Here is a 27,906-nt window from a genome sequence, read left to right as displayed (position 1 = left end):
GAACACGATATCATCTACAAACAGCATACACCAAGGGATCTCATTTTGGATATTCTTGGTTAGTTCATCAATTACTAAAGTAAAAAGGTAAGGACTCAAAATAGAACCTTGATGTACACCTATTGTGATTGGAAACTCTCCACAATCGCCTCCTACAGTCCTAATGCTAGTCACCACTCTATCATGCATATGGCATATCCTTAATGACCTCCGTATATCTACTGCAAACTCTCTTCTTTTCTAATACCCACCAAAGAACTTCCCTAGGTACTCTATCATAAGCTTTCTCTAGGTCAATAAAAGCCATATGCAAGTCCTTCTTCTTTTCCCCAAACTTTTCCACTAAACTTCTTAAAAGATAAATAGCTTCTGTTGTTGATCTCCCAAGCATAAATTCAAATTGATTTTCTAAAATCTTCGTTTCTAATCTTATTCTATGTTCAACTACCCTTTCCCATAATTTCATCGTGTGACTCATAATTTTAATTCCACGATAGTTATTAAAGTTTTGAATATCACCTTTATTTTTGTACGAAGGTACTACCGTACTTTTCTTCCATTCTTTTGGTATTTTCTTGGTTTTTATAATAGTGTTGAATAGATTAGTTAAGTAAATAATTCCTTTATCCCCTAAACATTTCCAAACTTTAGTTGATATTTTATCTGGTCCTAAAAATTTCTCACTTTTCATTTTTTTAATGTCATCTTAACTTCAAGGACTCTTATTTTGTGAATAAATCTCCTATTTTTAGTCTTCTCCTCATTTGTAACTTCCAAGTTCAATTTTCTTTTTGATTTTTACTAAACAACTTATCAAAGTATCTCCGCCACCTCTCTTTTATATCTTCTTCTCTATAACACATTATCATTCTCATCCTTTATACATTTTACATCACCAACATCTTTACATTTTCTTTCTCTAACTCTCGCAAGTTTATAAATGTCCTTTTCTGATTATTTTGTACCTAGTTTAGTATACAAAGTATTATAAGCTCTACGTTTAGCTTCATTAAATGAAAATAAAAAATCTTAAAAGAAAATAAAGCCTATCACCGCTAATCCAAGAAAACTCTTCTCAATCCCTTCTTCAAATAAGTTAAAGAACACTTTAAACTAGATAGTTCATGTTAACCTTTTTTCATCTTACTCATACCATCACCCACTCAAACTCCATATCCTCTAAACAAAAAACCATAAACCCATCTCATCCACAATTGTTAAGCTTCAATATCCTTCTCAATTGCCTCCTTCTATGAAGAGATGGTAACAACAAAAATATCATCACCTTTTAAGACCAATCACCTGAATCTCTTTACTCGTCTCATTTTCTTCAAAAAATAAGAGCTCCTTCCAAGCCCTTCTAAACAAGTTAAAGATACATAAGAGATATTCCCCACTAAATCTAAGGAACCTTAACCATACTCGTATTGTTCAAGAAATTCATGCAACAAATACATGTTCATCGCAAAGTCACTATCACAATCAAATCTATCAGACCCATCGGCCTAGTTTTTGCATACAATTGAGAAACTAGTTATATTAACTCTCTTCTGATCCACTGCTCAAATCAACAAGACTCCAAAATAATAAAAATTCTGTCATTAAGTCTTCTAAGAGTTTTAGTAGTTGGCACCTCCTAATTAAATTGCACTTTCTAATAATTTTATCCACCTCAAAACCCCCTTACATATTTATCTTAAGACACAGAAACTTTTCTTCCAACACTTTTGAGATTTTATTCCACAATTATTCTCCACCTTCTAAAATTGGTCACCATTAAAGAGTATCACCAGCATCACTAGCACTACCAACTACTTCCTTATCAATGTTTCAAATTTCAATTTAAACTAAATTTCAAGACTTCAAAAGAGAAGAAAGTAAAAGAGAGACAACTATACAAGAGGAAGTGAATATCACTTGGTGTACTTAGCTTACAACTTTGAGATGTATATATAGCTATACAAAAGAGTGAGGTTATCCTAACATTCCAATGTGGGACTAAAAAAATATACACTATGTTCAATACTCCCCCTCAAGCTTAAACGAAGATGTTGACAAGTTGAAGCTTGGAGCTAGCAGTCTGTAATAATCCTAGGCCAACGGACTTGGTGAAGACATCAGCAACCTGGCCTTTGGAGAAGATAAAGTGGGGAGAGATAATCCCGGAACAAACTTTTTCCCCTAATGAAGTGAATATCCACCTCAATATGCTTGGTCCTCTCATGCAGAATTGAATCAGAAGAGAGAGCTATAGCAGACTTGTTGTCACAAAACAACAAAGAAGAGTCTGTCACAGGAAAGTCAATCTTAAATAGGAGAGAGCGTAGCCACAAGATCTCACAGGTACCTTGTGCCATAGCACGGTACTTAGCCTCAGCAGAAGAACGTGAAACCACCGCGTACTTTTTACTCTTCCAAGAAAGAAGATGATCACCCTTGAAAGAACAAATACCTGAGGTAGATCATCTGTCAGTCTTGGACCCAACATGGTCAACATCAGTAAACACGGAAAGACCTGGTTTCTAGATGAATAGAACAATCCCAGCCCAGGTGAAGTCTTCACATACCATAAGATGTGATAGACTGCATCAAGATGTGAAGTTTGGGGAGAATGCATGAACTGACTTACTAGGCTCACTGCATAGGCCTAATCAGGCCGAGTGTTGGTCAAATAGATGAGACGACCAACAAGTCTTTGATACACTGAAGGGTCTGTCAATTGATCACCAAACTCTACAGAAAGGGAGATATTCAGATCTAGGGGCGTTGAAGCAAACCGACATCCCAACATACCCGTGTCCATAAGGAGATCTAGGGCATATTAACGCTGAAAGAGGGAAATGCCCTTACGGGAGCGTGCTATATCAATGCCCAACAAATACTTGAGGGGTCCCAGATCCTTGATGTCAAAGGTGTCCCCCAAGTCCTTTCTAATATGAGCAATTCCAGACAAGTCATTACTTGTAACAATAATATCATCCACGTAGACACAGATAATGGTGCAAGGACCATGTGAGAGACGCCTAATAAAGCAAGTGTGGTCTGACTGGCACTGAATAAATCCCATAGAGAAAACCACATCATTGAATCTTCTAAACCATGCACGAGGTGATTTCTTAAGCCCATATAAGGACTTGCACAATTTACACACATTTCTAGAATACTCCCCCTGAGTAGAAAAATCATGAGGGAGGTCCATGTAAATAGTATTAGTAAGATCACCATTCAAGAAGGCGTTCTTGACATCAAACTGATATAAAGATCAAATGAAAGAAGCCGCCAAAGAGATCAGGAGGCGAACAGTAGTAAGCTTCGCCACAGGAGCAAATGTAGCATGAAAATCCTGACTTGGAATCTGCGTAAAACACTTGGCCACCAAGCGGGCTTTATACCTGTCAATAGTACCATCTGCAAGGTGCTTAACTATGAACACCCATTTATAATCCACTGTGCGTGCACCTAAAGGAAGGGGAACAAGATCCCAACTATGGTGCTGATGTAGAGCTTCCATCTTAATACGCATGGCTACAACCCATTTGGGGTCCTGGAGGGCCTCATGAACTGAGCGAGGTATGATAATAGCATCAACCTGTCCCAAAAAGGCTTGATAACTCGAGGAAATATCCTGATTAGAAAGATACTGGAAGATAGGGTGGTCAGTAGAACAGGTTAAAGAAAGTCTATCACGAGCTTGACAGATTCGAGAAGGATACCGTGAGGAAAGAGCAGGAGGATGAGGGACTATAGGAAACATACCTGAGCTCGGTGAAGATGCTAGCAGAGGCTCCAAAGGGCGCAGTCGGCGAGTGTAAACCTGTTGAATAAGAGTGGGGGCAGAGGTAGGAGGCTCAGAAGATGAAGACGACACCGGAAAAAGAGTGCACTGGTACAGATGGGAGAAAAATAGGCTCGGGTCGAGGAAGTGGACATGGCACTGGCAAAGATATGGAAGGAGAGGAGTCAGTGTAGAAGGGGGTAGACTCATCGAACGTGACATCAAAAGAGTGATCAGTGTGCCGACCAACAGTATCATAATAGTAATATCCCTTAGACATAAAGGAATACCTTAGAAAAATGCACTGGATGGCCTTATCATCAAGCTTGGTCCGAGACGGACTCCGGTCATGAACAACGCAGGTGCATCCAAACACTCTAGGAAGAAGGGAGAAAAGAGACCTATCAGATGCAGAAGATGAAAAGGAGCAGAATTCTGCAATGCACGACTCTAGGTACAATTGAGAAGATAGGCTGCAGTGAGAACGGTGTAAGGCCAATAAGACTTGGGGACTTGCATTCCCCGAAGAAGACAACGGATAATAGACATGATATGGCGATTTTTGCGTTCAACCACACTATTCTCTTCAGGAGTGTAGGGGCAAGTCAAATGTTGAAGAATACCCTGTTGACACAATTCAACACGAAACTCATTACTGAGGTACTCACAACCATTGTCAGACCTCAAGATACGAACCACGGTATTGTATTGAGTCTTAATCATTCATAGGAAAGCCTGAAAATGAGTGAAAACTTCGGATTTATTTTTCATAAGGTAGACCCAGGTACAACAGGAGTAATCGTCAATAAAGGTGACATAATATCGATGCTGAGTGAGTGAGGAGACAGGGGAGGGACCCTAGACATCACTATGAACAATATCAAAAGTTGCAAGAGAACGGTGCATACGAGACGGATAAGATGAATGAACATGCTTAGATAATTCACAAGTAGCACACTGAAAATTAAAATTCTTGCAAGCTTAAATTCTGCAAACAACCAACACAAATATTTAAAATTTGCATGTCCCAAACGGGCATGCCACAAATCCAAGGTTTTTAAAGAGAAAACAACGGAAACATCAGAAGGCAAAACAGATGCCAGAAAGCCAGAAGAGGATGTAGGATAGGAAGGCGGATTGCCAAAGTAGTAGAGCCCATCCCTTTCAAGGCCCCTGCCAAAAATCTTCCTCGAACTCAGGTCCGGCAAGTAACAAGAGTTGGTGAGAAAACCACAGCACAATTATATTGTTTGGCAATACGACTAACAAATAACAAGTTAGAGGAAAACTGTGAAACATAATAAACAGGGAATAAACATAGAGTCGAGGATAAACAGGCAGTGCCTTGGGTAAGAATGGAACGAGAGGTACCATCGGCAATGCAAATAGTACGAACCAACGAAGGGACAGGGGATGTAATGAGAGATGTCTCACTAGTCAAATGATTGTTTGCCCCTAAGTCCAGTATCCAAACGGGTGTGCCACCAGGCGTGCCAACGGGCATGCCAAACCTACTTAAAAGGGCAATAGGGTTACCTGCAGCAAAGGTGGCTATAGAGGAGGATGCAGTCAGTGCAGCAGAGGCAAAGGGGCTAATCTGAGACTAAAACTGAGTAAGCTAAGCCTCAAGCTGAGAGAAATTTGAAGCAGTAGCAGGTGCAGGACTAAGAGAAGTCGGAGGTGCAAGAAGGGATTCTGCAACAGCTCTAATGTTAGAAGGTCCCTGACCTTGCCACAACCACAACCATGCGAGGCCTGTTAGGAGTAATGCTCTTGCAACTCAGGGTGGAGAATAAAGCAGCGCTCAATGGTGTGAATATTATGTTGGTAGTGCTGGCAGAATCGAGTCTTGCGATCAACAGACCTAGCACCAGTAGAGGCCGCAAGGGCAACCTGCTCGAGCACACTAAAAGAAGCAAATCCAGGGAGAAGACATCGTCGCAGATCATCACCATCAATCATTGCAAATGCCTCGTACAAAGAAGGCACCGGGGTTGTGTTCAAAATCTGAGTCCGGAGTGATTTGAACTCAGGTTTTAAACTCATCAAGAACTAATAGGTATGCCGACGATCCAGGCGCTTTGCCTCAATAGCTGCTACCACGATAGGAAACTCAAAAAGAGGCTCATACTGGGCGAGTTCCTCCCACCGAGACTGGAGATAGCCAAAGAAGTCAATCACAAATAAACTCAAAGAAGCCTAGGTCGCCTAGTGGAGCTCCCGATAAAGCTCAAAATTCCGAGCCTCACAACTTGTGTGGGTGAACATTTTGGCCAAGGTAGACCAAAGGCTATGAATAGTATCGTGAAACATGAACATCCTATAGAGGCGGTCTTTCATGGAAGCAAGTATCCAACCCAAGATGACACAGTTGTCAATGAACCACTATCGGTGAGCCGGATCAATACCCTAGCAGGGCAAAGGGACTGTGACCAGGCATGAAAGTTGCCATTCAGAAGAATGTTGGTGACCTTCTGAACAGGAGCGGTCTGAGCCAGAGATAAGTCAGGGCGTGTAAGGTTCAGAGAAGAAGAGGTGGATGTACTGTCCTTGGTAGGCATATCACCGTCGTTGGTAGCCATTGTAAAGAAGAGGAATAGGCTGCAAAAGTATCAATAGAGCAAAGCAAAGTAAGTTGCCGAAAAAGCCGCTGGGAAAAGGATGCCAAAAGATGTAGGAGTTGTCGAAAAGCCACCGTAAGTCGCCAAAAAAGGACGACGGAAGTTGCTCTAGTGTATGGGGAAGGCGCCGGAAAAGATGACGGAGTCTCCGGAAATAGGACGCCAAAGTTGCCAAGAAAGTCGCTGGAGTCCCCGAAAAAGCCGCCAATATCGCCGTAAAAGTTGCCGAAGTCGCCAAAGTTGCCGGGAAAGTCGCCAAAAAAAGGTAGCCGAAGTTGCCAGAAAGCATCGAAAAGGTGATTTTCAATTACTAAACTCCTTTGTTTTATCATTCTCAATTCATTGTTGATGTTTTCCTCTCCGAATAATCATAGAATTTATTCTGTTTATGGATTCAGTCATGCTTTTTCTATAGAATGGATTAGTTCTTTGATTATGTTTAGATCAATTATTTATCTATATTGATTTACTTCTTTGCTGCAATATCGCTCCCTGAGTATATTGTTGTTGTTGGATTTTTTCAACAGGGATAATAATTTACGTATTCTAAAAGTGGTGAATGATTTTTCGAAGGGTTACATTTGGATTAATTTTGGTTTATAAATCTATACCTTCTGATTGGGAATTTTGGGAATTGAGTTATTCAATGAATTAAGAATAATTAAAATACCAAATTTGTGCAAGGGATTCCCGACGCTTTACTGTTCGTCAAATTTGGGTACTTTTTCCATTAGTCACTTTGCTTCACTTTAATTTGCATCTAAAATTAATTTTTGTTCACCATTAATCATTTAATATTTTTCTTTAGTTTCTTTGTTCCTTCTGCTATTCTTTTAATTTGTCTCTCTATGGAATCGACACCCCAAAGTTGTGCTACAACTACCGTGCTGTTCTTTGGGCGTAATCAACACCCATCAACAACAAACCAAATACTTATCAGGAGGATGATGTACCAAAGCCAAGCATCATTATCATGTAGCGCACGCAACTCGTCAGCCATTACAATCCACCTTGAATAAGATAGGGATTCAAAAATAGATTTAGGGAAAGCAAAAAATATACACAATGTACTAACAAAACAATCATATGAGGATGACAAAAAATCTTAACAAACAAAATTAGAGAATGGAAGTTGGATGCAAATGCATCTACATTTCCAAACAGAAATAGAACGATCTACATCTATGGAAATGGGAACATTTGACAAGGGAACTAGAGGTATAGTAGTAGAAGCAAGAAGAGGCTCTCCTCCCTTGAGTCGTCGTGTGTAAACCTACAAATTGGGATGATCAGCAACAAGAAGGACTCAAACTAGATGAAGATGTAGCAACACACGGTCGAGATAATAGGTCAGGGTTTTGAAGGCTATGCAATGGAAGGGACTCATAAAGGTTTAGAATAGTATTGCGTAGACTCAAAAAAAAAAAAAGTAAACATCTTCAAAGACAAAAAATCGATGTGAAGTAAGGCTATAACATCAATATCCCTTCTAAGTATCAAAATAGCTCAAAAAAATATATTTGATAGCATGAGGACCCAATTTCTCCATTCCAAGACTTAGCAATGGACAAAGGACACAACCAAATGTTAGAGGAGGAAATGAGAACGAAGGAGTCTTAAGGAAGATAGCTGAATATGGGATTATACCATCAAGCACATAAGATGGCATTTTATTGATGAAAGAGTGAGTAATAAGCACAACATCAATCTAAAAAATTTAGGGGAATTCATTTGATAGACTACAGTACAAGTGACTTTGAGAATATGTCTATTTTTTTGCTCCGTAACTCTATTTTACTGTGGAGTGCGGGGACCAAATGATTGATGGATCATACCTAAGTTAGTCATATTAGGTAATGTATTGGGTATTGAAGTAGTCCTTAGCATTATCATTACGAAACATCCTAGTTGGAATCAAACTAAGTCCTTATTTGAGAACAAAAGGCACAAAAGATATTAAATAACCGAGAACAAATTTAATTAAATACAACCAAGTCATACTAGAATAGTCATCAACAAGTGTAACAAAGTACCAAAAACCCAACTTTGACGTAATAAGATTGGGACCCCAAATATTAGAATGGACTAACATTGGAAAGCAAAGGGAACAAGATGATGTTTTCCCAATTGACAGAACTCAAACTCAAGATTAGGCACAAATATCAAAGTAGGGACTACTTGTTTTAACTTGTCCAAAGACAGGTGGCCAAGGAAACAATGGATTTGATGTAGGGTAGCGGCAAACCCGGAGGTAGTAGGAGGGCAAAGTGACTCAAAGTAGTAAAGTCCTCTCGCCTCACGTCCTTTGTCAATTGGCTTCCTCGTTTTCAAAACCTGAATAAAAAAAGAGAAGGTTATAGAACAATTTAGTAAATTCGTAATCCTACTAGTAGACATGAGATTTAAAGAGGTTTAAGAATGTACAAAATAGAAGAAAGATAAATGGAGGGAGGATTTATTGTTCCTATCCCCTTAACTGCAATGGTGGACCCATGAACAAGAGTACTTGAGGTGGATTTTTAGAATATGTGGGTAGAAAGGAGTTGGTTGGTTAAACCAGTAATATGGTCAATGGCAGCAAAGTAGATTACCAAAGGACTAATGGGAGAGATACTAGCTGACATATAGACTATTCGATTATCTTTCTGAGCAAAAGATAAAATGTGATAAGATGCTTGTTGGGAAGCCTAAAACACCAAAAACCTTGAATGCTCATCTAAGCCAATTATAGTATGTGGTTCACCCAAACAAGTAACTGACGAGGAAACATACTTTTGGGATTTTGGGACTTCATCCCGACACACACACAACCTCAATACAGCATCAAATTAGAAATACACAGCGAACAACAACCTTTTGAATTCATTGACTCCATCCCAATACACAACCTTCGATGACCAAAGCAAACCATAAGCACACTTGAACAAGATAAAAAAGAATCACAGACATAGAAAATACCAATATTTCAGGCCTAAATGAACTCTATAAACATTGACAAAAAAGGTGAGATCATTCCCAGAATGTCGCACATGAGCAACCAAAAAGGGTGAGATCGTTTGGAGGGAAAACATGACAAACAACTTAATATTATGGTGTAGGAGAGAGTGGTGTAGGAGAGGATTCAAGACATTTGAAAGGAAATTGGAGCAAAAAGGTTGCTCAAAACACCCACGTGCCAGGAGGTGGACTTGGAGTTGCAAGATTTTGGTCGGCACTCGGTACATGGCAGCGCATGCGAGCTCCTCTGGCTGAGAAATTATGCAGGCTTGCAGAACAGCAGGTTATGTGGCATGTGTTGGTTCTGCAAAATATTGTTGATTTTCTTGAGGTTTTGAAAAAACAGCAGCATCCAAGATTTTTCCAGCAACTGCAGTGTTTTCCTGCAACTCCTGAATCTGCTTCAGGACCTTGGTGATGCAGATGATCCTTGTATAGCAGCAGGTTTGCATGGGATTATGGTGCTTAGGGTTTGGTTTGGCGGCCTATGCACTTAGGATTTAGATCGGGTCTTACTCCGATACCATCTCAGATTCCCATTTTACCTAAAAGCTGAAGTTGTAAAGTTGTGGACGAACAATGTTTATCAAACCCCTATACACGCAACCTGATCACATGTGGAGAGCTTAACAAATGACAAACAGCACTATTACAGGGAATAAGATAATTCTCAGAAATAAACAATAAATGTGGGCAATAAGACTAGAGCCCAAGACCTCCTCATAACCATAGCTCTAATACCATGTTGAATAATTGGGTAAAATGGAAGACCTAATCTCAACAACAGGTCCCTCCCTCTACTTATAATATATGTAAAGTACATACTAATGACCATAATACCCTTACTAATATAACACTAGCACATATTAATAATCCTAAATGATCAAAACAACCATTAACAATAACATTAGAGATAGTACTTGCCTCATCACCATCACGCATTAGAGATCGCACCAATGTTGGGGCAGTATAGAATATTGTCACCTTGTATTTGTCAACAATGTCCCAACAACGTCCAGCATCTGGATAGCTTGGAGCCTGCAGGTAATGCACATAAATATAGCTATAAAGCCCACTGCAGATCATCCAACTTGGTTGAAGTAGGGAAATTGATACTCTTAATGTAGGAATGCGAGATTTAAACGTAAAACATTATCAAGTAAAATACATGAATGACAAGTATGCAGGATATAATTTACAATAACAATATTAAACACACTCAATTAGTATGAATGAAATTCAAAAATTAGTTAAATATTAGTTATTATACAAATACAGATTTTTTACATAAAAGGTTGAATAAAATATTGCACTAATATCTAAGGTCAATTTCGCAAAAAAATTCAAAATTTTGAAAGTATCCATATCCTCCCTGTAATTGTTGAAAGTATAAGACTGGGCCGGATGCCCTGATGATTGCTTTAGACTTGGCCAATCATTTGTTAAAGGAGGAGCCTATTATTACCTATGCTGTGCGAGGCTCTTGAGAATGCCAAGTGAAAAGTCAGGCTTAAATAGTGTTTTATAGAAAACAGAAGGCTCTTTTGCTTCTGACATGGGCCACTCCAAGGATCAACACCATTCTTCAAGTATAACTATCAAAGCCCAAAACCAAGGTCTTAAAACCCAAGGGTCTGATTTACTTTCTAATAATGTCCAGTGGACTTCTTTTAGTTGGGGCTCAGGCAGTAGAGAGGCCCAAGAAGGTTCTTATAGCAAGAACCAAGAATTAAGGAAGGGGAGAAAAAAACATAAGCAGAATCTTCCGGAAGGGGATAATTGTTTGAGAAGAGTGTTTTTAGTTAAAGACGCAAAAGGGGAATCTCTCATGTGGAGCAGAAAATTCAATCAAGTGAAGAAGAGAATGATAAGAGTTTTAACAATAGCTAGTGTCAAAAGGTAAGTATTTCTGGGAATTTACAGAATGGAAATAGATGTAAGACAGCTATGGTTACGAAGGTGCACAAGCGTTGATCAGGAAAGAAGGGGTAAGGTAAGAAAAATATGCAAACAATTGCACTAATTCAAACATGCAAGGAAGCAAATTTTTAAGAATAGATGGATACTGGGAATATTTTGCTAATGAGTCCCAAAATTGCTCAAAGTCTGATATAGATAAAGGAGGTAGTCAGAAGCAAAAAATTTGGGGGGATATCTCAGAAAAGGCTAGTGAATTTGATTGTGACTTGGCTTGTGATAGTAGTCTATTGTTGGAAGAGATTCACAAAATTTTGGATTAGACTTCCAACTTCTCTGATGCACTGGGAGATATTACTTTTGTGCCCTCTTCTCCATTTCAAGGTTTAGAGAGTATCTATTTTTGAGAAAGAAGGTTTGGGAGATAACTTGCCTGTGAATAATAAGTGTAAGGATGGGATCGTTCCTACTCGCAAGGAGAATATTAGTGAGGAAATTGCTGCACAAAATCTTTTGGATGGAATGGGATTGTGGTTGGCTGCTCCTGAAGGAAATGAAATACGACTGCATGGAGCTATAGGAAATGAGAATAAAGGTCAGCGAGAATTAGCAAGAGTTAAGAGCTCTATCAATTATAATCAGAATGACTTAAATAGAGTTTTTCTTAATCAAGATTTGTTAGCTCCATTTTCTTTGTTTTTATTTCTTTTCTATGTTTCTGCAACGAGGGTCTCTCGTCCTCTCCTAGATCGCAATTTTTCTCCTCTTTCTTAATATATATCTTTTGTCATAAAAAAAAAATTCAATTTTCGTTTTGAATCTCAAACTATGTTCCAACATCAAATTATAAAAATAAAAAATAAATTAAAAAAAAAATGGTCCTGCAATATTGAGATTGACATGTGCCGAAGTAACTCATTACCTTCTGGGTGGAATTGCCACATGGGCGTTCTTCTTAGCAAGAAGAACTGCAGTAGGATAATGGCTAGGAGGATTTGAAAGACATAATGGCCTCAATATTTCCAAGGTTTAGTCAAGGCTTAGCCTAGGACGCCACTACTCATCATATTTGGTTTGATATTGCTACCGCACAGGAATTTGAGAGTCATGAATTTTTTCTTCTCACTTCAGGCAATTAGGACCAGGCTGCCCTTTTTACTTCAGGCAATTAGCGATAAGTTTTCTGTGGACTTCCAGAAATATGTTTTATGTAGCTTGGTGAGGAAATTTTGGGTGATGGGTACAAGATCCTTTGCATGTAAGACCTATTGCCTCATTTTGGTCAACCGGCCATGCAAGCTTTTACTCAAAGGGGTGCTCTTGGACAAATGAATATCGCTTATTTTGATGTTTATCGGTGGTGGTATACAATCGTTTACACACTAAGGAAGATCTTACTAGGCACAAAGAACCAACTAGACTGACCAAGTGGATAAATTAGGAATACAGAAACAAAAATAGTGATTGGAGCAGAGAATGCCATTGCACCATAAAGCCACAATTGAACAAATCGAGCAAGTTCGAATTGACATAACATGAAACCTAATAGCCCAACGTGCTGTGGAGAGCAGCAACAGTCCACAAACTGCCTCAGATTCATACTAGAACCATGATGATTCAAGAAAACCTCTAAGCTAAAACGATTAGAAAATTACAAAAACAAAACCATTCATTTTTTGAACAACAAAGGGTGATTCATCAAATTCAGCAGTGAGTTTTCCAACAATTAAATTGAATTTATAGGACCTTAACAAGAAAAACTCCTATCAATAATGATAATAATAATAATAATAATAAATAAGGAAACCTTGTTATATTCTAAAAAAAAATAACAAATCAAGAAAGAAATGAAATAGGGAAAGAGAAGATTCAAGATGCCTATAATGATCGACATAAAACCGAGTGAGCCAACTTGATATTTTGGAATAAGCCCAACAAAGAAAAGCTTTCGAATTTTTAGTCCATCCTATCTTTAGAGAAAGATTAAATCAAAGGATTAAGAAGTTTCAAACTTTCTATCACGTCTGTTTCAACTAATATTGGGGTGTTTCAGCTTCAGTTGTACGAGATGAAATTCTCATACATGGTTCTCAAAGGGGGAGCTTCCTTGGTTTACCCATCTCAATAAAGTTTATGATTGGTTCAAGGAATGTCTCTACATTCAGGCAATCGCAAATGATATAACTAGTAAATACGTTCCTCGCCATGTCAACATATTTTATTGTCTAGGAGGAATTATGCTTACTTGTTTTTTTAGTACAAGTAGTTATGGGGTTGGCTATGACTTTTTACAATCATCTAACCTTGGGAAGTATGTTGATAATTTAAAGCCTATTGACACTCACGACATCCCCTCTTCATAGATCTGTGCTCGCCCTTATCTAGTTAGATACAAAATTCTCTATTTTGAAACAGGAATTAAGGTAGTTGATCATGTGGGAAAACATGGTTAATAATTTGTATTCTATGATGCTTATTTTATATTTATATTGTACCTGTAAATAATGCAGCAAATCAGGCAGCATGTTGGCACTGAACATATGCCTGAAATTCTGGCAACATATTTCTGAAATTCTGGCAGCATGTTCCAGAAATTCTGGCAGTATTTAGGTGCTGAAAATCAGCCTGAAAATATGGCACCAATTATGTAAACTTCCTCTATATAACGATAGCAAACCCTATGGAAGGGTAAGACATTGAGACCAAAAGATGTAGACCCTGAAATCTGACATGGTATCAGAGCCTACTGCTATTTTTTTCCTAGCTACCTCTATTACTGCCTGTCTCTCTCCCTATCCTCTGCTCATCCTCTGCTCTGCTCTGAGGAGAAGCAGAGCAGGACGTCTTTTGCAGTTTTGATCTTTCACTTCCTAGGTTCTGTGGAGAGCCTTAGCACAAGGAGCCAAAACTGACAGTCCTCAAATCTGATATGGTTGTTTTGAGAGTTGTTTAGGGACACACTTCCTCTTTGTAAGGTTGTGCAGCATCCTTGGTAGGAAACTGCGTGTTTTCATGGTGATTTGCTGATGTAAAGTCAATTATACTATGTTTCTAGTATGCTGTTGTTGGCCTGTTGCTGTTCCTCTGTTCCACGGGCTGCTATCAGCTGTACTCTATTTGCAGTTAGCTGATGATCCTGTTTTAACGCTATGTATTCGTGATTGATTGCTCACAATCTTGCACAGATTGCTGGTTGGTTTCGATTGGTGTTCAAATACTTACTACCTGTGCTTGCCTGCATTCATTTCCACTTGCTGCCAGCATAATGCCTGCAGTTGCTGCCAGTATAATGCCTGTAGCTGCTGCCAGGTTGTTTATTAAATGCCTGCAGTACTTTTCTGTGGTCTGCCCTGATCTTTGTGGTTAAGTTATTCCTCCTAGGTTATTGTAAGCTCAGTTCTGCAGTCATAGCTGCCTCTTGAAGTTTTGGATTTTGGAAGGTCTAAAGTGTTGTAAGTTCTGGATATTTGAAGTCCTGAGAGCACTGTTTTGAGCTAGTGTCCCTTGCCACAGCTGTTTTCAGTACTCTGTCCTTCCTACTTGGTGCTGTCACTTCAGTAGTTTTTTCTGGTTTCCTTGGCATGAAAATTGTTACATACGCAAATGCAAGGACAACCTTAAAAGCAAGAAAGGGCGTTGGAATGGCTTTTATTGTTGCATTTCAGTCTGGTGCAGTAATGGGTTTTCTCCTTCCTGCAAATGATCTCTTTGTGGTTTACATTGCTATACTATGGTGATGACTGGGAAGGCCTTTTTTTTTAGGCTATTACTGGTTATGGTCTTGGTGGTTCTTCCATCACTCTCTTTGGGAGAGTTGCCGGCGGTATCTATACTAAGGCTGCTGATGTTGGAGCTGATCTTGTGGGCAAAGTAGAAAGAAACATTCCAGAAGACGACCAAGAAATCCTGCTGTGATTGCTGACAATGTTGGTGAAAACGTTGGGGATATTGCTGGAATGGGGTCAGATTTTTTCGGCTTATATGCCGAATCATCTTATGCAGCTCTTGTTGTTGCTTCCATATCATTATTCGGAATTCATCATGATTTCACTACAAGGTGTTATCCTTTGCTTATTAGTTCCATGGGTATTCTTGTTTGTTTGGTCACCACCCTTTTCGCAACTGATTTCTTTGAAATCAAGGCTGTCAAGGAAATAGAACCATCATTGAAGAAACAACTTATTATTTCCACCATTCTTATGACTCTGGGAATTGGAATTGTTAGCTGGATTGCCCTTCCACCATCATTCACAATCTTCAAATTTGGTGCTCAGAAGGTTGTCAAAAACTGGCAGCTGTTCCTGTGTGTGGCAGGTTGGTCTTTGGGCTGGACTTATTATTTGGTTTGTGACTGAGTATTACACCAGCAATGCATACAGCCCCGTACAAGAGGTTGCAGATTCCTGCAGGACTGGAGCTGCCACCAATGTTATATTTGGACTTGCCTGGGATATTAGTGTGTCATAAGTCCTATTTTTGCCATTGCAATCAGTATTTTTGTTAGTTTCAGCTTTGCAGGCATGTATGGTATTGTTGTGGCAGCTCTCGGAATGCTAAGCACCATTGCTACTGGATTGGCCATTGATGCTTATGGCCCAATCAGTGCCAATGCTGGAGGCATTGCTGAGATGGCTGGCATGACCAACCGTATCCGTGAGAGAACTGATGCCCTTGATGCTGCAGGAAACACCACTGCAGCTATAGGAAAGGGATTTGCCATTGGATCTGCTGCACTGGTGTCTTTGGTGCTGTTTGGTGCCTTTTTGAGTCGTGTCGGGATTTCGACAGTTGACATCTTGACCCCAAAGGTCTTCATTGGTTTGATTGTTGGTCATTCAGGTGAATTAGCTCTCTCTGGTTCTTCGATGGGCACTTCTTCCGCAATCGTGACCGGTTTCAACTTGTTGATGGGAATGGCAAGTGCGCTGGATACATTATGTGGCCAGTCCTATGGAGCAAAGCAGTACCACATGCTTGGAGTTCACATGCAGAAAACCATGTTTGTTCTTTTTCTTGTAAGCGCATACCCCTTGCTGTTATCTGGGCAAACACAGGATCCTTTCTCATGACTCTCGGCAAAGATCCTGAAATTTCAAAGGTAGCTTAAACAATATTCACCCTTTTCTTGGACTGGCTGTTCCTTCTGCCCTAACGGTCTGCTTGGAAATGTGGTCATTTGAAATGATGGTTCTTTTATCTGATCTTCTTCCTAATCCAAATTTAGAAACCTCGGTGCTTTCTATCAGCCTCAATACAGCTGCAATTGTTCGGATGATCCCATTTGGACTCAGTGGTGCTGTGAGCACTCGAGTTTCAAACGAACTAGGAGCTGGGCATCCATGAACAGCTCGAATGGCAGTATGTGTTGTGTTTAGTAATTGGCATTACTGAGGGTGTTTTGGTTGGGTCAGTGCTGATATTGGGCTATGCTTATAGCAATGAAACAGAAGTTGCCAGATATGTAGCAATCAAGTTGCATTTTGTTGCATCATCCAACTTCCTAGATGGGATACAGGGTGTTCTTTCAGGAGCTGCAAGAGGATGCGGTTGGCAGAAAATTCGTGCAGTTATCAATCTTGATTTATTACCTGGTGGTTTCTGTTATTTTTCTGTTCACCCTTCATTTCTAATTTCTTAGAGCATTTCTTACCAGCCTTCATTGCTGGTGGTTTCGAGTGATCGGCCTTAATTGCCATGAGATCATTGTTCGTGATCAGCCTTCATTGCTGAAATTTCTTAGAGCTTTTCTCACCAGCCTTCATTGCTGGTGGTTTCGAGGGATCGGCCTAAATTTCCATGAGATCATTGTTCGTGATCAGCCTTCATTGCTGAATTTCTTAGAGCATTTCTTACCAGCCTTCATTGCTGGTAGTTTCAAGTGATCGGCCTTAATCACCAAGAGATCATTGTTTGTGAAGAATGTAGGAGGCTGCAGAGACAACCGCTACAACATAATTGGAGGAGATTGTTCGATCCCAACAAATTGCAAAATATCCAGGCAGGGGTTAAGTAGTTGAGTGTTTCAGAGTATTGTATCCAAGCTGGGAATGGAAAATAACCATTCGTCAGCTTGAGGGGGAGTTTGGGAAAACATGGTTAATAATTTGTATTCTATGATGTTAATTTTATATTTATTTTGTAGCTGTAAATAATGCTACAAATCAGGCAGCATGCTGGCACTGAAGTGCCTGAAATTCTGGAAACATGTTCCTGAAATTCTGGCAGCATGTTCCAGAAATTCTGGCAGTATTTAGGTGCTGAAAATATGGCACCAATTATGTAAACTTCTTCTATAAAATGATAGCGAACCCTATGGAAGGGTAAGACATTAAGACCAAAAGATGTAGACCCTAAAATCTGACAGATCTTTTAGCTCCTTATTACCATGGAGGAAAAATTGGACTATTCGAAGGGGCTAGAGTGAGTAAAATTGTATTCATTATCGAATTGATCAACAATATTGCCAATGCTCATGGAGGTGTACCTATCTATAGGGGAGTGGATGAAAGTACTCCTGAAGGAAATGATCTTTACACAGAAATGAAAGAAACCGGAGTAATCAATGACCAAAATATTGCAGAACCAGATCTCAATAAGATCAAATGAATGAACCATTGAGGGCTTGATTGAGAGTTGGTTTGACTGCCCTAACTACGCCAAAATATTTTCTAGATGTCAATGAACAAGATGTACTTCTATATATTGACAATATCTTCCGTTTCGTCCAAGCAGGATCTCAAGTTTCCACCTTATTGGTAGAATGCCTTCTGCTTTGGGTTATCAACGCACCCTTAGTACCGAAATGGGTTCTTTACAAGAAAGAATAACTTCTACCAAGGAAGGGTCCATAACTTCTATTCAAGCAGTTTGTCTACCTGCTGACGATTTGACCAACCCTGCTCTTGCCACGTCATTTACAAATTTAGATACTACTACCATACTATCGAGACGATTGGCTATCAAAGTTATCTATCCAGCAGTAAATCTTTTAGATTCAATGTCAACTAGGCTCCAACCTCAAATCATTGGTGACGAGCATTATGAAACTGCACAAAGAGTATAGCAAACTTTACAACGTTAAAAAGAACTCCAGGACATTATAGCTATTTTTGGGTTGGACGAATTATCCAAAGAAGACCATTTAACCGTAGAGCATGAAAAATTGAGCGTTTCGGTCAACATATTGGATATGCAATTATTGGAATAATTGTTGGAAACTCAAAATGGGATACACGAACATAATAACTTATATGATGTTCTATATCTCCATGAATCTAGGAACTTTTGCTTGCATCATTTCATTTGGTCTACATATTGGAACTGATAATATTCGAGATTATGTAGGATTATACACAAAAGATATTTTTTTGTCTCTTATCCCGAGGAGGTCTTCCTTCACTAGCAAGGTTTCTTTTTTGCCAGAAAACTCCATTTATTCTGGTTTGGACGGCAAGGAAGCCTATATTTCTTGGTTTCAATAGGACTCCTTAAGAGCATTGTTTCTATCTAGTATCTACTACCATCTAAAAAGAATCAAGCTATTAATGACTAAATGAAACCAAGAAATAATCCCTCAAGTGTGAAATTATAGAAGATCTCCTTTAAGATCAAACAATTTCATCGAATAGAGTATGATTGTATGTGTGATAGCATCCACTATATTAGGAATATCAATGAACCCGATTATTTCAATTGGCCAACTACCTTTTTAACTTTTAGGGTCAATTTTTTAGTCTTAACACAAGATCCCTCTTAATAACTGGAATCAAAGAATTAGTAGATCTATATCACCCAAAAATGGGAATGGGCTAGGGTTATGAACTTAGAATCAAGAATCTGATGATCGAGCTGATTCAATAATTCTAAGTTGATTCTATATCAAACTAGACCAGAATAGGGTTATATACATTCTCATATGAGAAGGGGCATTCGAGCATACCTAAATAGACACCATGTTTACATATGGACCCCTATGTCATTGCCATTCCATTTAGTTTAGGAATAGGCATAATCAGACCTACTTTTTATGTATCTCTCATTGTTTAGAACCTTATTCACCTTTTTGGGGTTCTATTGTATCGACAAATAGGTTTGATTGTCCACCTATTCGATACATAATATATAAATCATCCTTCGGATAATTAAAATCAAAGCAATTTGATGTCTGACTCGGGCCTATATGACATGACCAATCAATAGAAATACTCCAACACTCCACCTTTGTCATACATATCATGCCTCACACTAGATAGATATCATATTCATGGAATATGATTAACTTACAAGACGCCTTGCTGGTGTAATGGTAGACGCATGAGACTCAATATCTCGTGCTAAAAATGTGGGGGTTCGAGTCCGCTTCAAGGCACAATATTGAGAATGCTTATTGAATGCAATTGGAATATGCTCGGCAACGAATCACAAAATCTTGATAATCATCTCTATCTAATGAGTGGGGACACTGCTTTGAAATCGTCCTCCCTACACCCAACCCCCGAATATATGCTTCAATAGGAATCCCACAAAGGTAAATTGATACAATAGAAACCTCTAATAAAACATCCACCTATAAACCAACAAATAAAGTACATTACATGGTTTGCTTTAGGAATTGGCGACTTATCCATTTAGTGACCAACACTGGGCATTCTCAAAATGGATCGGATTGGATCAATAAAAGACCGGGGTTTTCATTCCACCCTTCTCCTTTCGGGGCCTATCCGAAAGAAAATTTAGTACTTCTTGGTCTTGAATATTTGAATAGGACAAACTACCCCCATGGTTGTATTTTCTTCGAGACAAAACAAATAGAATTAGGCTTAGTCAACTAAAATGTGTATTATCCATATAAAGGATCCACCAATTAGAAAACCCATCAATCTGAGAAAAAAAGAAAGATCTATCTATTTTATTTAATTATTCAGTTAAACCAATAATTCATTCTTGGGGCAAATAGCAAAAACCATTTCATCGTACACGTGTACTTTAAATTTTCCAAGGAATTTACATTTTTCACTAATGGAAATTTTTTCATGTAGTGAGCAATAGGCTCTGGTTGTTCACTGTTTAAGAATTCTTGTTTAGGCAATTCACAACATCCATACATAGTGTTTTCCATCCATACATACTATTCTAATATAATATTTCAATTCTTCCCTATTTCAGCAATTGTCTATTGTTCCATGGAGCTAAGATCCAAAATATGAAAAAACAAGTGTTTCCACAACTCTACCACCTAGTCAATTATGTTCCACTTAATCCCCCTTTAATGGTCATATATCTTTCCAGCTAAGGAATGGGAAATCTTTCTCTTGTTACATGAATCCAATTTTCATTTCATCCGGGAAAAGTCATCTTTTTCTCAATAATGTCTTTGTCATTTGATCCAATAGCATTCTGTTAGATAGGAATAGATTTGATAAATACCGATAACTCTCGAATAGAGTATTAGAACAAAAAGATCCATTAGATAATGAATTATTGGTTCTAAGCATCAAAAATTTGAAGTGTTTTTCTTACATGTTCTTGATAAACCAGCATTTATATATAGATGTAGGAGGATCTATTTGGGAAGTAAGAAGTCCCTTTGACATCTTTACCTCTATGAAGAATTCCCAATGTGAAAATGTAGACACAAAGGGCTGATTTTTAATAGGAAAAAGGGTGGATCCACAAGGTCCCAAGTGAATTGCCTTATTCGAAAAAAAGCCTCGTTCTTTGGAAGATCTATTTCGTGTATGGTACTACACGGTTCCACTCTACAAGAACTCCAAATCATTCTCTTGAAGCTCATCCTCTCCATCATAAATGATCCGCTTGCCCCGAAATGACATGGCCATATAGGGAAATCCCAATTCATTAGGTCTTTTGACACAATTAAATAGAAAGCCCCAAGGGTGCAATACATAGTTGTTAGAATCTTACGATTCACAATTCGATTCATACGATTAGTATCAGTTCCAGACCAAATCAATTTGAATCTTACTACCAACTCTAAAACCAACTGAATCATTGCCGAATCTATCGATTCACCTTGGGAATCTCATGAATCAATTCAAATCTATGATACACACAACTCTAGGCCTATTATATTTTGATAGATACGACTGATTTAAAACCTCATTTCTTTTTATTTTTTCTTTCATTTTAAAACAATTACTTTCCACTCCTTATCCATGCCTTTCGGTGAAAAAAAAAAAAAGAGAAAATAGAACTTTAGGCCTTATATTGTCTTCCCAAAACCGTTCTTCACTCTTGGAGTACAATTTTCTACTATTGAGAAGACGAGGCAAAACACCCTGCTAAGGCGGTACGAAGGTCTTAAATTTCGATTTCGACTCGAATTTTGAAGCTCCAAAAGAACGGAAATTTCGACAGAAATTTCGATTTCAGTGTCAATTTCGATTTCGATTTGAAACAATAACGGAAACTAGTCGTAAAGCATGGAATTCTTTGTGAAACTTTAGAAATGGTTAACAGATATAATAATATAAGTTTTAAGACTAATATATTACAAATTAAATACATCTATATTTTGTATAGGGTGGAAAAGTTGTAAAATAGTATGTGTATCAAACATGTTTGTAAGATAATGTACATTAAACAGATTCAGTTACGGCAAATGAAATTCATAATTCATTTAAATATTATTTATTATACAAATATTGATAATTTAGACATGAATGGTTAAATAAAATATTACTATAAGTTTATTTTTTCATATAATTTCAAAAGCACTTGTGGTAATCTTTTGTTTCAATAAAATAAATTAAAAGAGAAATTTCACTTCACTCTTGAATCTCTCGTTTGAATTTCAATGAAATTTCATTGTGTAGTTAAAATTTCAACAAATTTCGCTAAAATTTCGAGGTTTCGATAAATTTCAGATGATTCGTTGAGATTTCGACAGAAATTATGCAAGATGGAAATCGACTGCCATTTCGATTTCGAGGGTGACGGAAATTGGAAATTTCGACAATTTCGTGGAAATTTAAGACCATGCGGCGCAATACTCATGTTTTGTTGTCTTGTTAAAATAGAAAACAAGGGTTTTTTAATTAGCTGGTTCAATTATTATCATTTTTTTAAGTTAATTATTTTTTTATTTTTAATTCGAGAAACAATATGCATGAAATATTTTTTAAAATTGTTGATAAACATCAAAAGTTCAGTTTTTTACTATTTTATTTCTTGATTTCTTTCCCTTAAACAGCACAAGTTCATTTTTTTTATTAATATTTCTTGATTCATTCCCCTATTTTCATTTTCTTAGGAAAAGCAAACACATGAAATATGATTTTTATATTGGCAAAATTTAAATGTGTTGTACAATTTTACTTGTTGTTTGTACATCAATATACGCATATCATTTAGAATTGACTTCAACAATTTGTATCAAATCTTACGATTCTATTCGATTCTCGATTCCTAGAATTGGAATTTCGATTCACGATTTGAATCTCGATTTGACAACTATGGTGTCATATTCTAGGAGCCTAAACTATTTGATTGAATAAATCATCCACTATCTATTGAGGGTCGACGACTCCTCCTTCAAACTCTTATTCTTGTTTTTTCTTAGAGAAATCTCTTATCAACGATAGAACAAGATCCATTTCGCATCATATCTAAGGTATTCCTCAAATCCTCGGTTTGAGCCAAAGAAGCAGTGTCACTCGATCATTATCAAATTAACTATAATTTTTTTTTGTCCATGAGGATCCCACCAAAGCGCCTTCTACTTCTAATAGGCCATAAACTATATCAAAATCATTCTCAATGAGTCCATAAGAAGGGATCCCATCTTTTTCATTGGGCTCAAATAGAGACCAAAGATCTTGAGTGATTGATCCAGCAAAACTACTCAAAAGATAAAGAAAAATCATTATATTATTTATGCTCGTTCCAAGTTCAGAAATACCATTTGTACAAATAAGAATTTCCTTCGTTACATGATTTCTTTTTCATATAGATAGATATAGGATTTGTCGAGGGAATTACTTAGAAGTACATTTTGTGCAATAGCCCTCCCTATCTGATAGAGAAGGATCCCATGATCTTGAGTTGATCTTATTTGGGATCACAAATCCCAAGTTTGCCTGTCAAGATCGGATCTAATTGTATTAGTGTCTATAATTAATTTCTTCTGTGTAATACTAATCGATAGGGCCACCTTGGTAATTGGTACAAGATCTCATGCATTGGAACCAATGGTCATAGACCCAAATCCATTAGTATAGAACATTTTGTTTCCCATGTGAAATTCCCTAGTATATGAAAAAGTGAAAAAGTTCTTCCATTGTTGTGGAATAAGAAGCCTTCATATCTTAATACATGTATTTAATTTATTTGTAGCTACTAGAGCGTGATCCGCATTTTGGGGAATATAAGTCAATAACAAGAATATTTCTAGTGGAACATCTTTCATAATCCCTAGCGAGGTAGTTCACTAATAGATCAATGGTTAAGTAATTCGACTCATTCACATCCAGATCAGGAATCTTTGGAGTCCATATCATGCAAGAATACATTGCTTTTGCTAAATCTAATTGAAGAGTGATATAAAATTATCCATTTCCGACATCCTATCCATAGTTAGTGCATTCATCATAAATAGCAGTTCCAGTTCCAGCTCCATATCAACATCATTATCATCAATATCGATATCAACAAGAAGAAAACCTTTACGTTTGTTAACCAAGAACTAGTTTAGAAATATCGTAATGAAAGGAGCATAGGAGTTTGTTGCTAGGAATTCAACCAAATAGGATCATCCAGTTCCCATAAAACCTATCACTAAAATACCTCTAAAGGGGGATAGGGCTAAGTGAAGTGAAAGGGTTTTCCATGAGATAGGAAATGAAAACTATTAGCCCCACATGATGTTCGTGAATAAGTGATTCTCTGATTGTAAGCCAGGAATATCTATCTTACTACTAAACAGGATGTCTTGAACTCATAATTCATTAGATAGTTCTCATGAAATGTCAACTAAGTATTATAAGTAAATTGCTCCTAGTTGTTCGATCATTTGATAACCAGGGTCCTTCCTTGATAAATCAACACTATGAGTCTAACTCAACAGATTTTGATCAATCTTTTTTTTCTGCCATTAAGGTGGAGAACTAAACCAATAATTCTCTCCCTTCATCATCCATTGAATCACTGTTCACGACCTAGGATTCTATTATATCATCAATTCAATCACCGTTTACGTGTTTTCTTTATCTTATCAATGAAGAGATCTTTTTACTTGTATGATTTGGATATCTTATATACCTTAAAAAAGTTATCCAATTGATGGGATTTGGTATCGTACTTTTGAGGTCATGGATATGGATGAGATTGATATTCAAATATTTCTTCCTAGAGCATATTGATTTGACCCCATAACCCTCAAAAGCATGTTGCATCCAAAAGCAGAATCTCGTATTTCTTTTAAACAATCCCCTGACTATCCTAGAGCAACTAGAAGGAAATTCCTTAACTAAAAAGAATGCAATTTAGATGAATGATACCAATATAGAAGTTTTTACAACACAATCATAGAGGATGGAATCATCAAAAATTTGAACTTTTTGAACTCTGTCTACAAAGGCTTGGAAACAAAGAGAAGACGTGTACGAATGAGATATCCAAGAACAATAAGGAAATGGATTGAATAGAGGAATTCCCAAACATTTGGCGATCTTAGATGTGTCAATATCAATGGTGACTCATTATTTTCTGAAGAATTTGCCAAGATATATCCAATCCATGCATAATATCAAGAAAAATGGATACAAATCTTTTACTGCTACTTAGTATCAGCAATAGGTTTGAAAAACTATATGAAAATATCAAATTTATATATTTATACCCTATCGAAGTAAGGAACTATCTCATATATGTTTGGAATCGATTCCATTTTGAGAGAGTTGAAAAAACACTATCTTGTTGAAAGGTTCTAAACATCTTCTTTCTCAACCCCTTTCTTAAGACAAAGACACTATTTTCCCCTTTTCATATGGCAAATATTTCTCAGAATGTGGAGTGTGAATCAAACTCATGTTTGAATTGAAATTGAGATATTGATGCAAGTTATTCCCTTCTGAATCAAAAAGATGCATATCTGAGAGAGGTTGAAACTAAGTTCTTTCAAAAATTGAGTATTTGTCCCTTTGTTAGAGATGTTCCAGATATGTCTGCAATCAAGTAAATAGCTCTATGAACAAATAGATAGGTACGAATTGGAAAATGGAAAGATTTGTACAGGTTATACATTTCGCCACCACTTTGTTCAAAATCATTAGGTATGAATCTATTAGATACATATGACTCGATTGGTGAAATAGTATCTCTCTCCAAAAAAGCATGTTTTTTTTTTTACATCGACGCAAAAAGAAAATATTTTCTTGTTAGTGAACAAGATATTCAACAATTGTCCATACGTAAAATCATAACTATTGATACGAGCCATTTCAACATAAAAGGGGAATATTTTGTTACAATAAAAGCAAAAGTGATATGGATTATTCATGAAAATTTCAATAGAAATTTTGTAAGAAAAAAATTTACTCGAGGGTGGTGGAAGTTGCAAAGCAAAAATTTTCGCAGAAATGTTGACAATTTTGTGGAAATTTAAGACCATGATTACAGATTGTACTACAGTTTTGTGTGGGGCGGACAAGTGGGGTTTCAATGAGAAAGAACTCACAGAATTCCAACATTGTGTTGAAGGATAATACTATGGGGAGACAGTCTGTACGACAATATTGTGTGGGATGAACAAGTGGGGTTTCAATAAGAAAGAACTCACATGGGGAGACACCTCTCACAAATCTACCCTAGGGTTTCGAATGTAGCCAACGATGCTCCAATTCTAGCCTAGCAGTGCTCCTGGGATCTCTCTCTCTCAGAAAACTACTTTCCCTCCCTCTCTCATAAATCTCCCTAGGGCAAGCAGTGCTTGGATGACTAGAGGAGTCTCTATAGCAGTGACAAACTAAAAGTAGTGACACGTCGGAGGAAGATTTTTCTTCTTCGGTTCTTTATCTTTAGTACTTCCCAGCTGGTAAAGTGATAAGCTCATCAGAAGGTAGTGGAAAGCTATTGTGTGCAAGACTACAAGTTCGTAGCTTCAACTTCTCAAAGCCCTAGTAAGGTCAAAGCTTTTTCATCAAAGGTCATCTTCAAGGCTTAGAGGGGTCTCTCTCTCTCTCTCTCTCTCTCTCTCTCTCTCCCTTTCTCACGTAACAATTTATGTACATTGCTATGAAGCTTACTATTGTACGGTATGTTGAATCGAACATTACAGATTGAAGGAAAATCCTTCAATTTGAGCTCAAACAAAGGAAGGGGGCTTTTGTCATTGCTTGTGGTTGAGAATAAGTTGTCCAAAATAGGTGGGTTAGGTTTTCGTGAGAGGCAACATCCCAGTTCCCAGATGGATTGTCAATTTTCGGTCAAATGGGCAAAGGATTTCAATTTATGTGCAAGAGTATCCCATAGAATTGGTTGACTATTAAGTGGACAAAGGTGGGAAAATTTTTGGAATTAGGTGCGATATAGACGAAGGATTATGGGTTCTCGACAACAGGTTCCAACACTAACCGACCAGAATCAAACAACCAAAATGTGAAGTAAGCTAGGACTCCAGTAGGAATTGCACTTCTCTCGAAGGAAGCTAGGGTTGGTTTTAGGGAGGAGATTGCAAAGAGGAGTGGGCTGATTGGTTTTTTTCTTGTGTTGGACCTGGTTGTACTTCTCTCTTGTATAAACAAGGTTAATTTTTTAGCAGGCCCAATGTTAGGCAATTTTGATGTGGGCATTAATATGGAGTTTAAGGGGATTACATCTTTTGGGCTCCACAATGAAGGAACAAAGTGATTCAGGTACTTCCTTGCAAGACCCAAATAACGGGCAGGCCCGAAATCTAGGAGCGATTAGTGAGGACTCTATACCTTCTGATATTGGACTTCTTTCACAGGTCCTAGCTCTCCAAGATACAAATCAAATTGATCAAGTTTGGGAACAAAACCAAAATATCGGTTGGTTAGTTTTCAAACAAGACTATGACGTTAAAGAATAGAAAATGAGACTGGTATCAAAGAGGGATTAAATGGTGGGGTGCAAAGGATTAAAAAATAACAAGCTGCCTGGGGGAGTGGGGGGCAATTCTGATGTTTTTTGTCCAAATTCTAACAGCTTTTAAGGCAACAAGGTTTAAGCCCATTGGAAGACAGGTCGTAGGGGTGCGAAGATGAGGAAGGTGTTTGATGATAAGAGAGAAAAATCTGGTTAGTCAGAGCCAAAGATATAAAGCAGGAGACTAAAGGAGAATTTGGCATAGTGGAAGACTCTCATGCAAAGAAATTGGGGATTTTTCAGATTCAAAGAGTGGCGATATTAGCGAATTCAACTGTGGTGGGGGGTTGTTGTTGGATGAGATTCAAGAACAATATGGTCATATTTCTGATTCGTGTGACGAATTAGGGGATTTATCTTATGTTCATCCTCCCCCACTGGAAGGTTAGGAGGGAGTGTCTATTTTTGAAAATGCTGAGTTGGTTAAAAATCTACACTAGTAGAAGCTGAAGATCTTTTGGACAAAATGGA

The 27,906-nt window shown here is 37.7% G+C and overlaps 1 protein-coding gene across 6 annotated transcripts in view; it reads right to left on the bottom strand.

Moving 5' to 3' along the window:
• LOC131167891 (acetyl-coenzyme A synthetase, chloroplastic/glyoxysomal) overlaps window positions 1-27,906 on the bottom strand; it is a 124,223-nt gene that overhangs the window by 42,284 nt on the left and 54,033 nt on the right. For all 6 annotated transcript variants that reach the window (XR_009140174.1, XR_009140173.1, XM_058126946.1 and 3 more), the window contains exon 10: window positions 10,318-10,431. Coding sequence is in view for 4 of the 6 variants with exons in the window: in XM_058126946.1 (XP_057982929.1) it covers window positions 10,318-10,431 (114 nt within the window). In the remaining 2 variants the exon portion in view is untranslated. The remainder of the gene's footprint in view (window positions 1-10,317; window positions 10,432-27,906) is intronic.

Source organism: Malania oleifera, chromosome 11, assembly GCF_029873635.1.
Source record: "Malania oleifera isolate guangnan ecotype guangnan chromosome 11, ASM2987363v1, whole genome shotgun sequence".
NCBI classification, from domain to species: Eukaryota; Viridiplantae; Streptophyta; class Magnoliopsida; order Santalales; family Ximeniaceae; genus Malania; species Malania oleifera.
The sequence above is the reverse complement of the archived record's forward strand: the minus strand, read 5'-3'. Positions and strand labels throughout refer to the sequence as shown.